Genomic DNA, 19652 nt, shown 5'->3' on the forward strand with positions numbered 1-19652 from the left:
CCTCATTTAAAAAGCTTCATATTCTTCCATTACCATGCCTATATATCCTAGAAACAATAATGTTTATAAGGAAAATCATAGATGAAAATAGCAAGATTGCTCCAAAAAAACAAAATATCCATTCATACAACACAAGGAATCATCAAGATTTACATAAGCAGTTTTCACATACAACACTAAAACAAAAAGGACCCTTGCGAGCAGGAAAAAAACTGCATAACAAACTACCTAAAGAAATTAAGGCAATAACTGGCATGCATAAATTCAAAACTGCAGTGAGTGACTACTTGCTACAGAATTGGTACTATAGTGTTGATGAATTTTTATCTACAATGTAAATATGTGAAAAATTTAGTTTATACAATTAAGACCAAAATAAGAAATGTGTACATGTAGATTTATCAGTGTATTATATGTGGTCTATTACATATATGTGTGTGTCTGCATAATCAAGGCCAAAAGTTTGAAATGTGTGTGTGTAAAATTTATTTGTGTATTTGTGAAATGTTATTCCCATATGTTATCTTACTGTATACTGAAAACCATAGAACAGTTTTTTCTGTTGCACTTTATTGCAAATTATTTGACTTGTCCTATATCATTTTGTAACCCTGTACAGTGCATGATTCACAGACCAATAAATATACAATACAATACAATACAATACAATACAGTACAGTATTAAATTTTTTTCTGATAAACAGTTGCAGACAGAGGTTCTGAAGTTGGGGTAGGAGCTGGCAGGAGAGATCTTTGAGGGTACAAAGAAGCTTGTACCATGGCTCACCACACACATTGAATGGAACGGTGATTATATGGAGGGGGAAAAAAAGTGTGCTAACAACACCATGTAATTTCTTTCAAATATAAAACCTAGTACACTTACTTTCTGAACATGCCTCAAATGTGTGCACAACCACAAACAAGCTCTCTATCTTCATGAATGGCTGCCACCTGACTGATCAAGAGACAATTGGACCATCCAGTTGCCAACTGTGCTGCCCAACACTATGTGCTTGACTTCACCAATTGCTTCATAGCCTGTGCCATCTGGATTCTTTCCAAGGACACCAGCCTTTCTAAATTGTGCAGGTGTGAACTCACCCTGTGACATATCCTATGTTCCAGCATCACACACACTTTTTTGCCCTTCCATCATACCAGCATATAGTTCTTTCCCCTTCACTACTTCTCACCCCTCCCATTTGCCTTGCCCCTCCCCCCCCCCCCCCCTTCCCTTTCCCTCAGCACAGTCACCCAATGCTGTACCTAGCAGTTGATTATCCTGTATCATATTCCTGCACACTCCTACAGCACTGCAGCATCTTCACCACCCCTATTCTGCTATTCCTTCCCTTTCCCATCCCACGTTCTTTCTTTCTGCATCCCAACTACCCACTCCAACTGCAAGCCATATTTGGGCTTTAGTGCCCAGAAATGACAGTGACAATGTGTATGAGAGTTGTGGATGTATGAATGTGTGTTTCTCTATCTGGGGAAAGACTTTGTCCAACAGCTTGGTCTCCTTTTAAATGTATGTTAAAAGTGCCTGTCTGCCACTCATCACCTCCTCTGTGTGGTGAGTAGCAATCTATCCCAATTCATGTTGTCGATGTTCAGAGGATTAGTATTTTGCTTTTCTTTGGACTAAGGATGTAAGATCCTTCAAAGTTTTGTTTGAGGCTTCAGTCAGCTAGATTATCTTGTCACTAACAATGATTTTTACTCAAAAACTACAGTTACTGACATTGCTACAAGAACACACATGATTTGCAGAAATTTTGCCACAAATGTGATGAGATGTTTGTCAGTTGCATCCACACACACCAAAGTAACCAAGTGATTTGCATCACTAACAGCAGTTAAATGTCTCATATAACTGACGGTTACTTGTATCTTCTGCAACCTAGAGGATTTTGTAGCTCTTTGTATTATTTACAAACCTTAAACTGCTAACAATATTATTTATTCAGTCTATTTTGGAATTATTGTGTATGTCATCCAGAAGAAGAAAGTTTGGACAGCTTGTTGGAAGAATTTACGAATCTCTGTCATTGGAAGAGAGCAAAAGTTGCACCCAGTTTACCACAGATACCGGGTTCTGCACACATACTGGTGTTTGTGTTTTCCATGTAGCTGACAAATAAAGAAAGGCATAAAACTCTTTCTCAGCTTTGAGTTCATAACACTGTGCACTACACTTTGCAGTTATATGTGATATATGTCTGACTAATGTTAAACAGAAAAAAGGAAGGCAGCCAACTAACCTTAGAAGAGGAAAAGCAGCACTCTGGTATGGAAAACTTGAATCATCAACAATATGCCAATGAAAGACATTCATCTTATTATAGGCCATTGCATCCAAAGTCTTCTTTATGTAGCTAATTGGAATGAAATGGCGGGCTGTGTCGAGAAGCAGACCTCTGTGGCTAAAACGAGGTGCGTCAACTATCAGTAGATTATCTGCTATCAGCTGAAACAAAAAAGGCAAAACATTGTATAACAATAATGGAAATTCCTGGATGAAACAGTACATAAAATAAAAGAAAAAGAACCACACAGACACCCAAACACGCACTATTGCGGCCATGTTTCTTTTGTTTTATATAAAGACATAACATCATTACCTGCACATATATACAGTTAAAATTCTTACATTAATATGATAATAGAAAATCCTGGGCAGAGTACGACTAGTGTTTCAGGTGAAGATAACTGCTTACTGAATAGAGAAAGCACTGAGCAGTACATAGGCTTACAAAGAAGTTTACTTTTATAGATAAGCTGTCAGTCTTCAGGGTATGCATGTATGCTTTGCCACACACCTGCAATATACAGAAGTTTTCTTGAGGGAAAATTTGAGTGGTGAGTGTGTCTTTATCATTAGAGTGAACAGAGAAGGATAATGTGGAAGAGGCAAGGATTATAAGGGAAGTAATAGCTGGGGAGAGGGAGTGACAGCAGGGGAAGATGATTAAAATACAGTGATAGAAACAGCACAATCAAATGTGCAGTGTGGATGTAAATAAAGTTTGTGGGAAGAGACAGGGGAGGTGAAGCTTACGGTAGAGGAAGAATACTGAGAAAAAATTAGAATGAGGATTTCATCAGATTGCGATCAGGAGTGGAGAGGTGCAGATGTGTGTGTGCAACTGTCACTGTGTGTGGGAAAAGTTCAGAAGCTGAATTGTAACACTACATTTCTTGATTAAGTATGTATCTACAACTAACATTTTTGTGTGATGAGTTTTACCATTGTTTGCAATTACTGCATAAAGAAGTTATGATATTCATTGTAACAATTACTGAGATACCTTAAAAATACATTTTGAAATAAATAACCAATTAACATTCCTTCACTGTAAAAAAAATAATATCCTGCATTAAATCATTAATTAACCAGTAATTCAAATGTGAGTACAATAATTTATGTGTGGTATTGAGGTATGAGATATTACACATGTCTTAAATGAACCGTATAAGAAAAGATGTCTTTTCAGAATCTGATACCTTTATTTTGATTCAGTCGAATGTAATCATTTCTCCACAAGTATAAATCTAAACAAAAATTGTAAATGCAATGGAATGCTGTTTTGTTTTCTTTCTCGAAGTTGATTTTAACAAAAAATCTATATATTAAGAAAGTTGTATTTATGGCTTATTATGATTATGATACTACTACACAATCTGATTCATTGCCACAGGTTGAGATGTTGGAGGTGTCACTCTAATACCCCATATACCAATAATCCCAACCAATTTACCCATTTATTTTAAGTGAGCTCAATTTCCAATCAAGGTTTCATTTGCAATAACAGTAAACAAGGCTCAAGGTCAGACACCCAAAAACATTGGAACTGATTTACAAACCACACCTACATCCATACTCTGCAAACCACCATGAAGTGCATGGCAGAGCATATGTCCCATTGTATCAATCATCATGGTTGCTTCACATTTCATTCATTTATAGACTGTGGGAAGAATGATTGTTTGAATGCCTCTGAGTGTGCTGTAATTATTCTAACTTTGTTCTCATGATCTCTATGTGAGTGATACTAGGGTGTTGTAGTATGTTCCTGGAGTCATAATTTAAAGCCATTTCTTGAAACTTTGTTACTAGGCTTTCTCAGGATAGTTCACTTCTAACTTCAAGAGTTTGCCACTTCAGTTTCTTCAGAAGCCCTGTGATACCCTTCCATGGGTCAAACAAACATGTGACCATTTGTACTGCCCTTTTTTGTATATGTACAATATCCCCTACTAGTGCTGTTTGGTATGAGTCCCACACACTCAAGCAATCACAGTATTTTTTGCATGGTCAGTTGTATGTTGCCTTTACACAAACTGGTAGTCAGAACACCATTTCATACTCTCACCACATAGTATCCAAAAAATGAAAAATGTTATATATTCTTAAGTTTCCTAAATTTTATTGTTACAATTTTTTGAAAAATCCTCAAAAACAATAAAAATCAAAATTGTAAAGGAGTCTTTTTCATTCATATTCTACATTATTTATTATGATTTTGGGTTCCATACCTTCATCATGAATGAGGTTGCAATGAGGTGTCCAAATCTGCATCCTGATACAATTTCCAGGGATACCCCAGATTAGGATGTCTATCCGATTCCCATAAACATTTAGCAATTCTGAAGCATTGCTGGGTTTGCTACGTGTATAAAAGAATAATGGAAATGGATATCACAAGTGGCTAGGGCCTCCCGTCGGGTAGACCATTCGCCTGGTGCAAGTCTTTCGAGTTGACACCACTTTGGCGACTTGCGTGTCGATGAGGATGAAATGATGATGATAAGGACAACACAACACCCAGTCCCTGAGTGGATAAAATCTCTGACCCAGCTAGGAATCGAACCCAGGCCATTAGGCATGACATTCCATCACACTGACCACTCAGCTACCAGGGGCGGACAAAAGAATAATGAAAAATCCAGAATGGATTAACAATATGGATTAGGATGCATAGCTACTCACCACATAAAGGATGGTCTGAGTGGCACATTGAAGATAGCTTGCTAAATATTAGCAACTATCAGACTAAGGCCTTTGTCAGGTATAGACAAATCACACAAATATTCACACGTGTAATTCACACACACGTGGCCACTGTCATATCTGGGTGCTAACGCCCAACTGTGACTACCTTGTGTATATTATGGACATGATATACCAGGATTTATCAGGATTAAAAGTGAGATTATTGGATGAGGCCAATTCAAGGCAGAGTTAAAACATTTGTCTATGATCATACATTAGCACAAGCAATCTGAGATGCAAACAGCCTATTAAGGAATATTTTATAAGGTATTTTTAATGTGCCATGCAAACTCTGCACAGAATGTATCAGTATGGGTGCTCTCCTCAAGATCTGTAAAGAAGCAAAAGTCATCACTCTGCTGAAACCGGAAAGACTGGATATAACCCAAAGAACTACAGACCAATATCCCTGCTACTTACCTTCTATAAATTATTCAAGATAATATTACTGACTAGATTAACTCCATACATTGACACCAACCTTCCAACATACCAAGCCAGTTTTCGAGCAAGCATAAATTGTTGTGGTCAAGTGCTGTTCCTTACAACCTACAGAGAGAAAGGCTTCCAAAACAAGATGAAAACTGGATTGGTCCTCATACATCTTACATCAGCTTATGATACAGTGTGGATCAAAGGGATATTGTTCAAGCTAACTAGAATCACAAAATGCAAACAGACCTACACACTACTCAAGAATGTGTTAACAGGCAGGAAAATCAAAGTCTCACTTCATGGCATGAACAGTGAGAGTTTGGTTCTGAATAATGGTGTACCACAGGGCTTGGCACTAGCACCTGTTCTCTTCAAACTTTATGTAGCTGACATGCCAGAAATCAAATCACATAAATTTGCATACACTGATAACCTGGCCATCGCGTATCAAAGTAAAAATTTCAACGATCTTGACAAAAGAATGAATGCAGACCTGGAAGTCCTGAACACATATTGCTCCAAGTGGCAGCTACACCCAAACCCCAACAAAACAACCAGCACAATAATGTACCTTAACAACAGAAAAGGACATAAAGAATTACAGCTTTCTGTGAATGGACAGCAGATCAAACATGAGAATAAGCCTAAATACTTGTAAAGTGCTTGATCTGCAAGGTCCCTGGTTGCTGGTTAAGTAAAGTAAGTTTGTGCTGGCATGTAAGTGTAAGAATTCCCAGGTCTCTGAAGCAGATACTGGGTGTTGCGTTGGATGGTGTTGTGTAAACTGTACAGTATTTCCATGAGCCAGCTGCTCATCACCTTCAGATGCTACTGACACAGTGCTATTGTGGCTCACTGATTTATGCACTGGTTTACTAGAAAAGTGCAGGTGCAAATGGGCAAGGCTATAACGCCATCATAGACAAATTGTATAGGATGTTTACATCCAAAGCTATCTGCCAGAGAAACAGGCCATGGACTTCACATGCACAGTACAGGAAAAGCATAACTGCATGCTGGAGATCCAACATTCACATGCAGGCCAGATGTTGGTGCCTGGCCTAATTGTCCTGACTTTGATTCTCCATCTGTGTCTATGTGTAGCATTCGTCCTTGTGGTGATCTCTGTTTCTTCTGGCCACTCTTGAGGTTTAGTGCATCTTGTTCAAAATGTACTGCAAATCTACTTATCAAAGTACTGGACAAACACAGAGTGGAAATGGTTAATCTCTGATGCCGAGCTCTCTGGATCCGAAATGTGCCTAGCACTATGGAGAAGAGTCTACAATACACTGTTGCATTTGGATGGATGATACAAGTTAATAGCTCATAGTTACATAGGTATACATGAGGGTTGGAACTTGAATAGTGGCAACTATTTATTCACAACCAATACAAAAGAGTTACATGTTTGCACTTGTTATTGTCCTTCAAAGTAGTCACCAGCATTGTGTAGAACCTGTTGTCAATGATGTGGAAGGTGTAGTATACCATTAGCAGAGCCTGTTCTGTTGATGGTGTGAATGGAGTAGTCTACTGCCTGTTGAATCACTGGAACAGTTCTGAAACGAATGCCATGAAGTGGTTCCTTCATCTTCGGAATCAAATCAAAGTCACAAGGACTTAAGTCCTGGGAGTATGGTGGATGGTACAGAACTTCCCAGTCCCATCGACTGAACAGAGCAGCCACAGCTTGCACTGTATGCACCCGTGCATTGTCATGCAAAATGATGGATGGGTAACACAGAAAGTGTTGCCGCTCTTTTGCAAAGCTGGTCACAGGTGATGCTCCAAAAAGAAACAGTAATCCTGTGCACTGACGGTCTACCATGGAGGAACATAATGCATTGGGATAACACCATCACAGTCATACATGAGAATCACCATAACTTTCACCATACTGGGGCTCGGATGTACTTTAGACTTTCGCGGCAACCCATAATGATGCCATTCATTGGATTGGTGTTTCAGTTTTGGCTCATATGATGTGGCCCGTGTCTCATCCAGTGTTATGATACACTGTGAGAAAGCCTCTCCTTCGTGCTCATAGTGCTCCAAATGTGTCTGAGCAGCGTTATAACACGTCCATTTCTGCATTTCCATCAAGTCATGTAGAACCCATCGTGATGCAATTTTTTGCATGCCCAGGCATTTCTTGAGGATGTGAAGCACAGTTGTATGTGCTAATCTGGTTTCATGGTTGAGCTCACAAATTGTATGATGCTGATCACTGTGCACTAACATGGCAACAGCAATCACTTCTTCTTGAGAGATGCTAGGATGACCTGCCCGATGCATGTCTGCCACAGTTTGCTGACCTTCGTTGAAGGCTTTTACCCAGTGTGCCACTGTTCTGTAGGGCAATGCCGATTCCTCGCATGCCTCTTGAAGACCTTGATGACACTGTCATGCTTATGACCTCTGGCTTGTTCAATCTTGATCCAGCTCCTTTGTTCCTGTTTTGAAAACATAGTGACACCGTTATGTTAGACTGCTCACTCACAAGTGACTGTGTTTCCCTAGATTGTGCACATGCCAGTGCATGGAACAGGCAAGTCCAAGTGCTATCAGTGACAATAGTAGATTCCATTGCATAGTGTCTCCACAGCAGTGTTGCCACTATATAACTTCAAACCTATGTATATGCAGGTTTGTGGAATACACAATGACCCAAGGAGCAGTCTTCTTTTCCATGACATTCAGAAACAAGAGTTCTCCATTTTTCTTCACTTCCTTCATGAGGTGGATGCTCGGATGGAAAGAATTAAGATATTCCAAAAATTAAGGAAGCACTGCTGTCCCATGTAGTCGAACCACAGAGATATTGCTTCCATAGTTCCAAACCACAAAGATATTGTTTACATACCCCCAAAATCATTTCCATTTCAAAGCCACTGACTGGAGTGCTTTGTTCACAAATCTTCCATAAAATGATTTGCTACTATGGGAGACAGAGGGTTACTCATAGCAACATTTTAGTTTGCTCAAAATACTAGTTATTAACTAAAAAGTAAGTCTCCAGTAAGCACATGTTTGAAAAGATGTAAGATGTCCTCTTCCCACTTAGCTCCTATGTGGTGTTGTGAATCCACCTGAGGCACTCATTAATATGTCAGATGGTTTGAGGTGCAGTTTTTTAAGTTGCCACTTAAAATATTTGAACTCTGAATGTGGTGTTCACAATTCCCCTCCAAAGGGCTCAATAGAGAAGCCAAATGTTTTTTTAGGTAGTATCTTTTTGCAGTGATCAGCATATATGGCAATAAAACTTGGAAGTTTGATGTGTCATGACCTGGTGCCACACCCAGTCCATAAGTGACCATGTACCACTGTCTATTGGCTCCCAGAAATCTGTTTACAGACACAATGAGGTATTCAGGAGGAGTGAAAGTAAGCTTTTGGAGAGACTGTCTAATTCTCACCTTGTATAATAGAATCTTTCTCTCATCATTGACCTGCTGGCTCATTATTTAATTTTCTTAGTGGTTGCAAAGTCTGTATAATAGGAAAATTTTATGAACACCAATATAATTTGCTGGTCCTGACACCTTAAAAAAATGAGAGTGAGTACAACGATCTCCTTCTCAGGTTTCAAAGTTCATCAAACTCACATACTCTGTTGATCATTCCCCCCCTCCCCAGTCAAGGTACCAGATGTCCCAGCATAACTGTTTGAATGGTTCATTGGAATTGTACTGGATTGAGTTGTGTTAACTGCACGAGACAGCTGCTTGTCAGTGATAAAGATGCACAGCTGTTAAGGCTCTCCAATTTATCCAACAACTCACAGATCATAAAGATAGTCAACTGAGATTCACAATGCATTTCAACTAACATGTGCTAAACTTAAATAGCAAGAAGAAATGAATAACTTTCTGTTGGTGGCATGTCCTGTTAAGATTAGCAGGCTAGTCAAGAACCACTGAATAAAGTGTGTGCTCTGCCCTCTGACATGGGCGCAGATGATGCTGCATTCCATTAAAGGTGACCTAGGTTTATGGAGAACAGGAATATATAAAATCCCCTGCCAGTGTGCAAACTCTTACATTGGTCAGACATGCTGCATGGCTAAAGACAGGTGCAATGAACATAGATGTCACGCCAGACTGGGGCAGTCAGAAAAATCCACTGTTGTTTTGACATTGGACATGGCTCCATATGGCACTGCTTCCATTTTCTGATTGCTAAGGTAATGTTCTATTCCCACAGTTGCCAAATTTCCCATTTCTCTGCTTCATCTATTACAAAAGTGGAGATAACGTCCCCCATGTACTAGGATTCCACCATTAAAGAAGACATCAAGAAATGTATAACTAATGACTTAACTAACATAGACTTGGGATTTCAAGTCGTGAAGCATGGGGACCAGCATTGCTGCCACTTAAGTATAACTGGCTGCAGACAAACAAATGCAATGTGTCAACACAGAAGTTGAATTGAAACCCAGACAATTAAGCCAGGCACCAACACATGGCCCGCAACCACACACCAGGTCAACAGCTTGTGGTTGCACTTTTCCTGCACAGCACATGCAAATACCGCAGCCTGTTTCTCCAGTAGGAGATCTTCAGGTCAACACAAAGAGAGCTTTCTGAGTGCATAGCAAGCAGTGCTGATGCTTCTGTTTAACTTATCCACATGTTAGTGCCCCCTCAGTTTATTATCCTTCTGGTCGCACAGGACATTCCCACAAGGAGTCTCATCCAGTGTATGCCCACTGATCTCTACATCTGGTACCTGTAAGCTGTTTTGATTTGTCTGGAATTGCCTAATGTGTGTCATTGCAGGACTGAGGGTTTAGCTGTTACTGTCAACCAGTTGCAAGCCTGTTCCCTAAGTCGCTTGGCTATGTCTGGTATGAATGTGTTTGAATCCTTTATCAATACACTTGTCACCAGCAAAAATTATAATTTTTGTAGAGTCTCAAATGTCACTGGTAAACCATTTATGTAGATCAAGAACAGGGGCAGATCAAGCACAGAACCTTGTGACACACCATATGTAATGCTTCCAACTCTGAATCTAATCTCATTTCTGTTGTATCATTTGCTAATGTGACCCTCTGTTTTCTACTGTTAAGATATGACTCCATCCTGCAAGACAAAGATATTCAGTCCCATACCAATTTACTTTCCTTAGTGGAACTTTATTACCTACTCAGTCAAAGCTCTTGTCAAGATCACAAAAAATGCCAAACAGGGTAATTTTTGTTGTCTAGTTCTCCTGGAATTGAGTTTGTGGGATCATATATTGCATTCTTAGTAGAGGAGCCTTCATGGAAACCAAACTGAGCTGCTGTTAAAGGGTTATTGTCAGAAAGATGGTCTGGTTCTCTGTTGTAAGCTACTTTATCAAAAAATGTTGATAACATAGGAAGAAAGGAGATTGATCTGTAAGTAGAGGCCAGATGGTTATCGCCACTTTTGTAACAGGCATGACAGTGAAACGGGTGGTTTGGTAACCCTGTAAATAGAATATTACTTTAGGAATCAGAGAATGGAAGTGGTGCCATATGGAAAACAAACCTCGATCCTGTTATCAACATTGAGCACAGTGGACCAGTGAACAACGTGCTGTCGTCGTGAAGGCTTACCAAAAACAATAGCAGATACATTGCTGGGCAGCATTTATTTTGTATTCATTACAATCTTGCATAGCATGCCCCAGTCCCATCAGCATATGCTATCAATGTGTGGGCACAGAACTTTGAGGAAACAGGCAATACAGTGTGAAAGAAAAGTTGAAATGCAAAATGCTTATGCATACCAGAGAACGTTGCAATAATGGAATAAGCCTTCAGCCAAAGCCCCAGGCATGCCGTGCAACTTGACACACTGGGTTGAAATGTATGGGAAATATTGTACAAGGAACTGCAGTACCACTGCACAAAATTCAGATAGTGCAAAAACTGAATGCGAGCAATCTCCCAAAGAGATTACACTTTCGTTGGGAATTGTTGGAACTCATGAATGACAACCAAGGCCTCTGCAACAATCTGATCTTGAGTGAAGAGGCCAAGTTTTATGTGTCAGACTTTGTTGACAAGCAAAACTTTAGACATTTGAGTGTGGAAATCCTGAAATGCTTCATGAAACGCCACTCCACATCAGAGAGTAGTAATGTAGTGTGGTGTATAATCATTTGGAATAATTGGGCCTTTTTTTTTAATATGATCATGGCAATGGTGTTACTGTGAGTACAGAACATGTTCACACATTGAACCATTTCCTGGTGAGACAGCTTGCTGCAAACACATTATTCCAACAAGATGGGGCCAAATGCCACAACTTGCAGCAGTCCATTAAAGTGCTACAGAACTTCTTTTCTGACCATCTCACCTCCAACAACAGGGACATTTCCTGGCCTTCAAGATCTCTTGCCCTTCCAGCACATGATTTCTGCTGTTGGGGTCATTTGAAATTTCAAATCATCTGGTGTGATCCACCACAGACCACCCAGGAATCCAAGGGTCAAATTCAGGAGGAAGTTAATTAAATTCCACAGCCAGTCCTGCAAGATGTGATGTTCAACTTTTGCAAAAGACTTGGAAATATGTGAAGGAAAATGATGGCCACCCACGTGAATCATGTTTTCAAGTGATGGGCATTTTAAATTGGTTGTAAGCACTGTAAATTCGTATTCTATTTCCTTTATATCACTGTGAATAAATCTGTATCATTGTTGGAGGTTTTAAAATCATCTGTTTCACTGCTGCACCTGTTATATTGATGTTACCAGAGGACACTTCAGTCTTTCACAAACTACTCCATTACTCATCAGTTGATTACAAAGCTAACACAAGAGTCACACTATCTACACAGCACAGCACAGCACAGCACAGAATCTTATGTCACAACTAGACATTAATAGGGCAATAGCAGATTTCTAGATGGATACAGAAACCTTGTGTCTCTGATTAATGAAGACACATACTGGCACATTGGCTCCCCACAGCTGCATTCCCATTAGTGCAAAGTGGTGATGTACAGTGGCCAGTCAATCTCATTGTGAGATTTTAATACTTTGGCTGGGATATTGTCATAGCTAGAAGAGTTACTACCTTTTTTCTGATCTAATGTTTATTATCAAGCAGTGATTTGGATTTCCTGCCCAGCCAGTTATCAATAAGGAGAACATGTCACAGTGCTTGGGCTCCAGGCAACAGCCCCAGCTTGTGGAGATGGTGCCGCCCTCTGATGAGTGTTTACTGTTAAATACCACAGCCTGCCTGTTGCTGGCCAGTCTCACACTGGTCACTGAAGGCTTCAGTTATGGGTCATTGAATAGTAGAGTTTTGACATTACCTGATTTACATTTGTGATTTAGATTACTCTTTGCATTGTTGTATATGCTTCAGACAATTTTGCTACTCACTGGACTTATTTTGGTTATTCATTCACTTTGTGATCTCTGCTGTCATTTAGCTCTGTTTCATTCTGCCAGTCTCTGTGTTACCACCAGTGGGAATGATCATAAACAGTGTTCTACTTACACAGAGTAGGAGAGTGGCCACGAGAAGTTTCTCACTGTACAACTATTCCAGTGAGACACGGATCCATTTTAAGATCCTCTGTGTTATCACCAATGGGAATGATCGTAAACTGTGTTCTACCTACACAGAGTAGGAGAGTTGCCACGAGAACTTTCTCACTGTACAACTATTCCAGTGAGGGGTGGATCCATTCTCAGATCCTAGTAGTTTCAACTTGTTCTGATGTTTGTGGTTTGCTGACTGACCATTACAGCCACTGTACTTACGTCATTGCAGCTAGAGTCACATTTAATCAATGTGTCAAGCAACATACACAATCCTATGCAACTTGGGTTGCTGACTTACAAGGGTTGGCATGCGAGTGTGATTTTTCCTGTAAACAGTATGGCACATTATATGCAGCCTTCTTAATCCATGTTGTTATTGTTGTGGATTGGCAAGACAGCCAACCCACTATGAGGAAGCCGAAAGGCACGTGTTTTAGCTCACGCAGGCTGGCGTGAGGTCTGGAACAGGTCAAGGAAATTATACTAGCAAAAAACATACGTAGCTGCTGGAATACTTAACTTTAATCCATAATTGGTGAACATCGCTCTTGACGGTACATGTTTTAAAGCATCAATAGTAACTGGTAATGGCGCCTTGCTAGGTCGTAGCAAATGACATAGCTGAAGGCGATGCTAACTATCGTCTCGGCAAATGAGAGCGTAATTTGTCAGTGAACCATCGTTAGCAAAGTCGGCTGTACAACTGGGGCGAGTGCTAGTAAGTCTCTCAGGACCTGCCGTGTGGCGGCGCTCGGTCTGCAATCACTGATAGTGGTGACACGCAGGTCCGACGTATACTAACGGATTCCATTGTGAACGAAGGCTCGTGCAATGTTTTCCTCCCCATCGTTGTCAAAGGGCTCCAACAAAATTCGTGCAGTCAAAATATGTCTAGATTGCATCCCACAGCATCAACATCATCACAGCCCTTTCCGTGATATCATCTGTTGTGCACGCCACAAGCTGTGGCATGAGTGTGCCAACAACATCAGCTGTCAGGATGCTACACACTATCCTGCCAGTGCCCATGGTGGCAGCGGGTGGACTGCAGAATCTCATGTTGCAACCGGACATTAATACGGTGATAGCAGATTTCTAGATGGACACAGGACCCTTGTGTCTCTCATTAATGAAGACACATACTGGCATATTGGCTCCCCACAGCCGAATTCCCATCAGTGCAAAGTGGTGATGTACAGTGGCCAGTTAATCTCATTGTGAGATCAGATCATCTTCCAAACTAAGTATAAAAATGTAGCTCTTGGCAGCTAACCTTGCTTGTAGTCACCTTTTGGACAACAACTAATTTTTCTGGTTCAGACAATTTTATGCTTTCTAGTTTTCAGAGTCAAGATGAGGTTACTCTAGTTCAAACTGCAATCACATTCACAGAATTTGATAAATGGTGTGTGAATTTAAACAGCTGTTGAACTGAGCCCCTGACCACCACCTCTTTCCATCCTGTGTCCAATTTGGAAGCAGATGATCTAAACATTTTAGAGGAACTTCAAATTGTTGGCATCAAGAGACAACATCCTGTGTTCATAATGAACAAAGTGATTTCAACCAAAACTTTTATTTCAGAATCATTGAGGAACTTATTTCTTGCCATTAATTTCTAGTGTGAAGCATATCGTGCATCATTGGAGGCTTCCAGAGATCAACAGTGCCGTCATCATCTACAGTACTGGGTAAAAGCATGGCATATAGTGCACCTCACCATTCCCTGCATGAATGTCAACTACTCGGAGGAGCACAACAAAAACTGTTGCCAAGATAAACTAACATGGAACGACAAGTAGCCTGTCCCATCTAGCAATGGCCACTACACTTCACTATCTTCCCAATACAAATTATGCTATCTTACTTTTATTTTATTTAAATGTTGTTCTAATTTACTTTTCTTTTGTTACTTCACAGCCAGTTTGCTTTACATTTTCATTTTTTATTATTCTAATCACAATACAAATTGGAATATGAGACATAGACTAATATGCATGCCCTGAAACTTTTTTCCATTTTCTTCCTTTATAATACCAATTCTAGAACAATCACAATGAATTAAATTTTAGAAGGATTCCTGTAATCAAGTTTAATTTCTTGAACATTTTGCTAAATTATGATCAGATGTAAACTGTCAGAAGACAACTATATTTTCCATATAGTTAAATATAAATACTAAAAAAAAGTTGCTTACTTACATACAACTTAGAATACTCAAAGAACTGTACTCTACATTATTCTTCTCTTAATTATTTCGTATGGTTGTCTGTATTTTCTGCATGCATCAATGATCCTATACAGACCAGCCGAAGCAAGCATGGCAATTTTGACATGTTAGTTTTACAAGGTTATGGCTTGTTGCAGTACAGCATAATGGGAGGTATAAAGTGTTTATATTAGAATTCGTGTCATTTGTTCTTTTAATCTCTTAATGTAGCAGATAGTAATACTTTTTTACTGGTATTGTATTTAAGATACTTAAACAGAAGAGGTAACCAATAGTGCAGCAGAAACATTACTTTCAACAGAAACAAATAAAGTGTATGAATGGAAAATAGCTAAGAATTTGGTGTACAGTACACAAAATTACTGCCATGATATTTGTATTTGTGCTCAGTACTGAAAGAGTTGTTGTGTTATATGAAAATATACTTGCCAGAAAGAAGGTGGGTTCTTTGGTTTGCTCCAGGAGCAGACAACAGAACTTTAACCTATAAAATATTAGTCCATTTTATTACAATATAGAAATGAAGATTTATTTAAATTTGATTTTTTGAGTATTTATAACTGTCTCTGAATATTGAAGTATCATGTGATCAAACAAATTTACTTGAATAATGACGAAGTTCTTCCTTAGGCGGTTAACACATATGTGGCTCACCCAATACGATGTCGTCATCTTGATCATTGACTGAATTGGCCCAAGCATTTCTCTGTTCAGCCTTAAGTAGGCCACCAACAGTGGCAGTGTAGCAAAGCTCTAGAAGGTGTGGATATGCCAGCATTGCTCATTCATTCGTACAGCATGCAGTGACTATAATTTTCTGTAGCTTCATTGTGAGGTGCCAACATTATTTTGGCACCCTGCTCCTTGGATAACAACACAGATGTCTTATATCCAACCTTAATTAGAAGAAAAATGAAAAATAGCATTATTGCAATGTAATTCATGTGGAACAAACCACTGCCAGAACTTTCACTATAAATGGCTGCAGTTTACCAAACCACACCCACAAAGAGGAACACCAGTAAGTTCATAGACGCATCTGCTGGACCACTGCATTTTTTAAAGGTGGGAAATGTGCTTCCCTCCAACATTTTACGAGATTTTTAATTATAAGAACCCATCAAGTTAGCCGAGAGTGACCTTGTGCTGCTTCCTGGACTCGGGTAGGTGTGCCGGCCCTGGAACGAATCCACCCGGTCGATTACTATGTTGACCAATGTGCCAGCCAGCCTGGATGTGGTTTTTATGCAGTTTTCCACATCCCGCTAGGTGAATACTGGGCTGGTCCCCATGTTCCGCCTCAGTTATATGACTTGCAGACATTTGAACACATTCACACTCTTCCATGGATTACACTAGACGCAGCCAGCTGGGGTACATTCATTCCATCCTGGGAGTACGCGGTGGCAGCAGGAAGGGCATCCGGCCACCCCTTAAAATTAACCTTGCCAAATCCGATTCTAGCCATGCTGACCCTGTGAAACCATGGGACAAGGCACCAACAAAAGAAGAACAAGAAGTCAGCTTCTGTGAATGCCCATGGTGGGATGGAACTGTGTATCATTTACAAGTATCTTTCAGGCTTCTGTATCTCAGGTGAATTTATGAACATATCACTGATACTTACGGCATCTGCAGTCTTCACCCTTGTAGCAACTTGAGAAAATGTTTCAAGACCTCGCAGGATACCCCACACTGAGGCAGAACTTAAAACTATTGCATCTGGGAGGTCTGGACTGTTAATTCTCAGTTCATCTGCAAGAGAAAGTTTGTGTCATAAACAGAAAATAAACAGGTTAGTAATATTAAATATTAGTTTTTAATCAATATTTTCCAAGTAACTCTTACATAAATGGCAAGAATGTCAGCTTCTTTTATTTAATGAAACAAGCAGGTTCACTAAATGTTAACATATAGCACCGTTTACAAAAACCATAGCTGAACCTGTGACTTTATAGTATAATTTGTGTGTGTGTGTGGGGGGGGGGGGGGGGTGAAGAAACATGTTTTATCTTAATAGCCTCAACCTATCTTCTTGTTGCACGTAACTATGAAGCCTGGCATGAGAGCCCTCACTGGGAATATTCATACTGCATTATCAGATTTCAGCCATCCTACTTGTTAACTTTAACACATCTTTCCGACAGTTTTATGAAATCTTTTGCCACCAACCACGTAAGTTTTATATCACAGTATTTGTCTTTTCAAGACTCTGAATACCTTTACAGAGTACACATTTTCAATAAAAATATTTGCATTAATATATCAGATTGTACAAGAATTATGAGTGTTACGCATGTAACAAAATTATGTTCCTCACTATATACTCCCGGGCCTGCCACAAATCTTGTTTTAATATCTTGAGCTATCCAGTGGTGCTACAGAAGAATGCTGAAGATAAGGTGGGTAGATCACGTAACTAATGAGGAGGTATTGAATAGGATTGGGGAGAAGAGAAGTTTGTGGCACAACTTGACTAGAAGAAGGGATCGGTTGGTAGGACATGTTTTGAGGCATCAAGGGATCACAAATTTAGCATTGGAGGGCAGTGTGGAGGGTAAAAATCGTAGAGGGAGACCAAGAGATGAATACACTAAGCAGATTCAGAAGGATGTATGTTGCAGTAGATACTGGGAGATGAAGAAGCTTGCACAGGATAGAGTAGCATGGAGAGCTGCATCAAACCAGTCTCAGGACTGAAGACCACAACAACAACAACATCCAGTAATTGAGAAAAGACCTTTGCATTTTACATGTCTCACACCATGTATAAAAGTAATTTACATCTACATGACTACTCTAAAATTTCCATTTAAGTGCTTTGCAGATGGTACAACAAATCTTTTCCTGACTATTTTTTGACTGTTCCACTCTTAAATAGTACCTGACAGAAACGAACACGAAGATCTTTCTAGGAGATTTGATTTCTATAATTTTATTACAGTGGTCATTTCTGTCCATGTAGATGGGTGGCAACAAAATATTTTTCATATTTGGAGGAGAAAGTTTGTGATTGAAATTTCGCAGAAACATCTTTCTGCAATGAAATATGTCTTCGTTTAAATGACTGCCAACCCAACTTGTGGATCATATCCATGATACTCTGTCCTTTGTTTAATGATGATACAAAATAAGCATCCCTTCTTTGAATATTTCTGATGTCCTCTGTGAATCCTATCCAGTAAGAGTACCATACTATGCAGAAGCATCCCCACCTTTGAATATTTTTGATGTCCTCTGTGAATCCTGTCCAGTAAGGGTATCATACTATGCAGAAGTCTCCAGAAGAGGATGGACAAGTGTAGCATAGGCAGTCTCCAAGGCATATTTGTTGCACATCACAAGAGTTCCATCAATACAAATCACAGTCTTTGGTTCACGTTCTCTGTAATATTTTATGTGATTATTTCAATTACAGTTGTTCATAACTATAATCCCTAATTATTTAGTTCAGTCGAAAACCTTCATATTTTATGGATTTTCTTTTTGTTCTCATGTGGAAGACCTCATACATTTAACTGTTTGCAACTTGCACAATACATAATCTGCAATCTAAAAGAGCTGCACAGACTTTCTCCTAAATTGTTACATAGTTTAGGAACAGCAGAGGGACCATAACACTTCCTTGGAGAACAACAGATATCACTTCTGTTTTATTTGAATACCTTCAGTCAATTACTACCAACTGAGACAGGAAATCATGAATGCCATCACACAACTTAGATGATACTCCATAGGCATTCAACATTAGAAGCAGCTTGTCAGGAACAGTGTCAAAAGCTTTCTGGAAACATAGAACTATGGAATCAACTTAAGATCCCTTGTCAATAGTATTAATTACTTCACGTGAATAAAGAGTCAATAGTGTTTCAAAGAACATTTCTTGAATCTGTGATTGTTAAGCATCACTAAATTGTTTTCTTTGAGGTATGTTATTATGTTAGAACACAGCATACATTTCAAAAATTCAGTGGATTATTCTGTTTCAGTTTTTGTGTATTGGTGCGACATGTGGAACTATACAGTCTTTAGATACAGGTATTTTGTTAATGGAACAGCTGTGTATGATTGATAAAAATGGAGCCATTTCTCAGTACGCTCTGAAAGGAACGTAACTCATGTACAATCTTCATTGAAAGACTTGCCTTTATTAAATGATTTGAATTGGTTTGTTACCCCTGTTTCTTATTTGAATCCTGAATTATTTACTGCATATTCTTTCGCAAAGGAGTTTTGGAAAAACATATTTAATAACTCTGCTTTAGTGGTGCTGTTATCAGGAACTTTATCTTAGCTGTCTGGTTAGCACACTGGACTCGCATTCGGGAGGACGACGGTTCAATCCTGCGTCCGCCCATCCTGATTTAGGTTTTCCATGATTTCTCTAAA

General features: G+C 39.4%; 1 protein-coding gene across 1 annotated transcript in view; it reads right to left on the minus strand.

Annotated features, from left to right (window-relative positions):
* The window catches only part of LOC126088235 (beta-hexosaminidase subunit beta-like), a 161810-nt gene that overhangs the window by 60371 nt on the left and 81787 nt on the right, over positions 1-19652 (minus strand). Inside the window, exons 3-4 of the mRNA XM_049906364.1 lie at positions 16891-17018; positions 2268-2473 (exon numbers count right to left, since the gene is read on the minus strand). Of these exons, the coding sequence (XP_049762321.1) occupies positions 2268-2473; positions 16891-17018 (334 nt within the window). The remainder of the gene's footprint in view (positions 1-2267; positions 2474-16890; positions 17019-19652) is intronic.

The sequence above is a fragment of the Schistocerca cancellata genome, chromosome 6 (assembly GCF_023864275.1).
Source record: "Schistocerca cancellata isolate TAMUIC-IGC-003103 chromosome 6, iqSchCanc2.1, whole genome shotgun sequence".
NCBI classification, from domain to species: domain Eukaryota; kingdom Metazoa; phylum Arthropoda; class Insecta; order Orthoptera; family Acrididae; genus Schistocerca; species Schistocerca cancellata.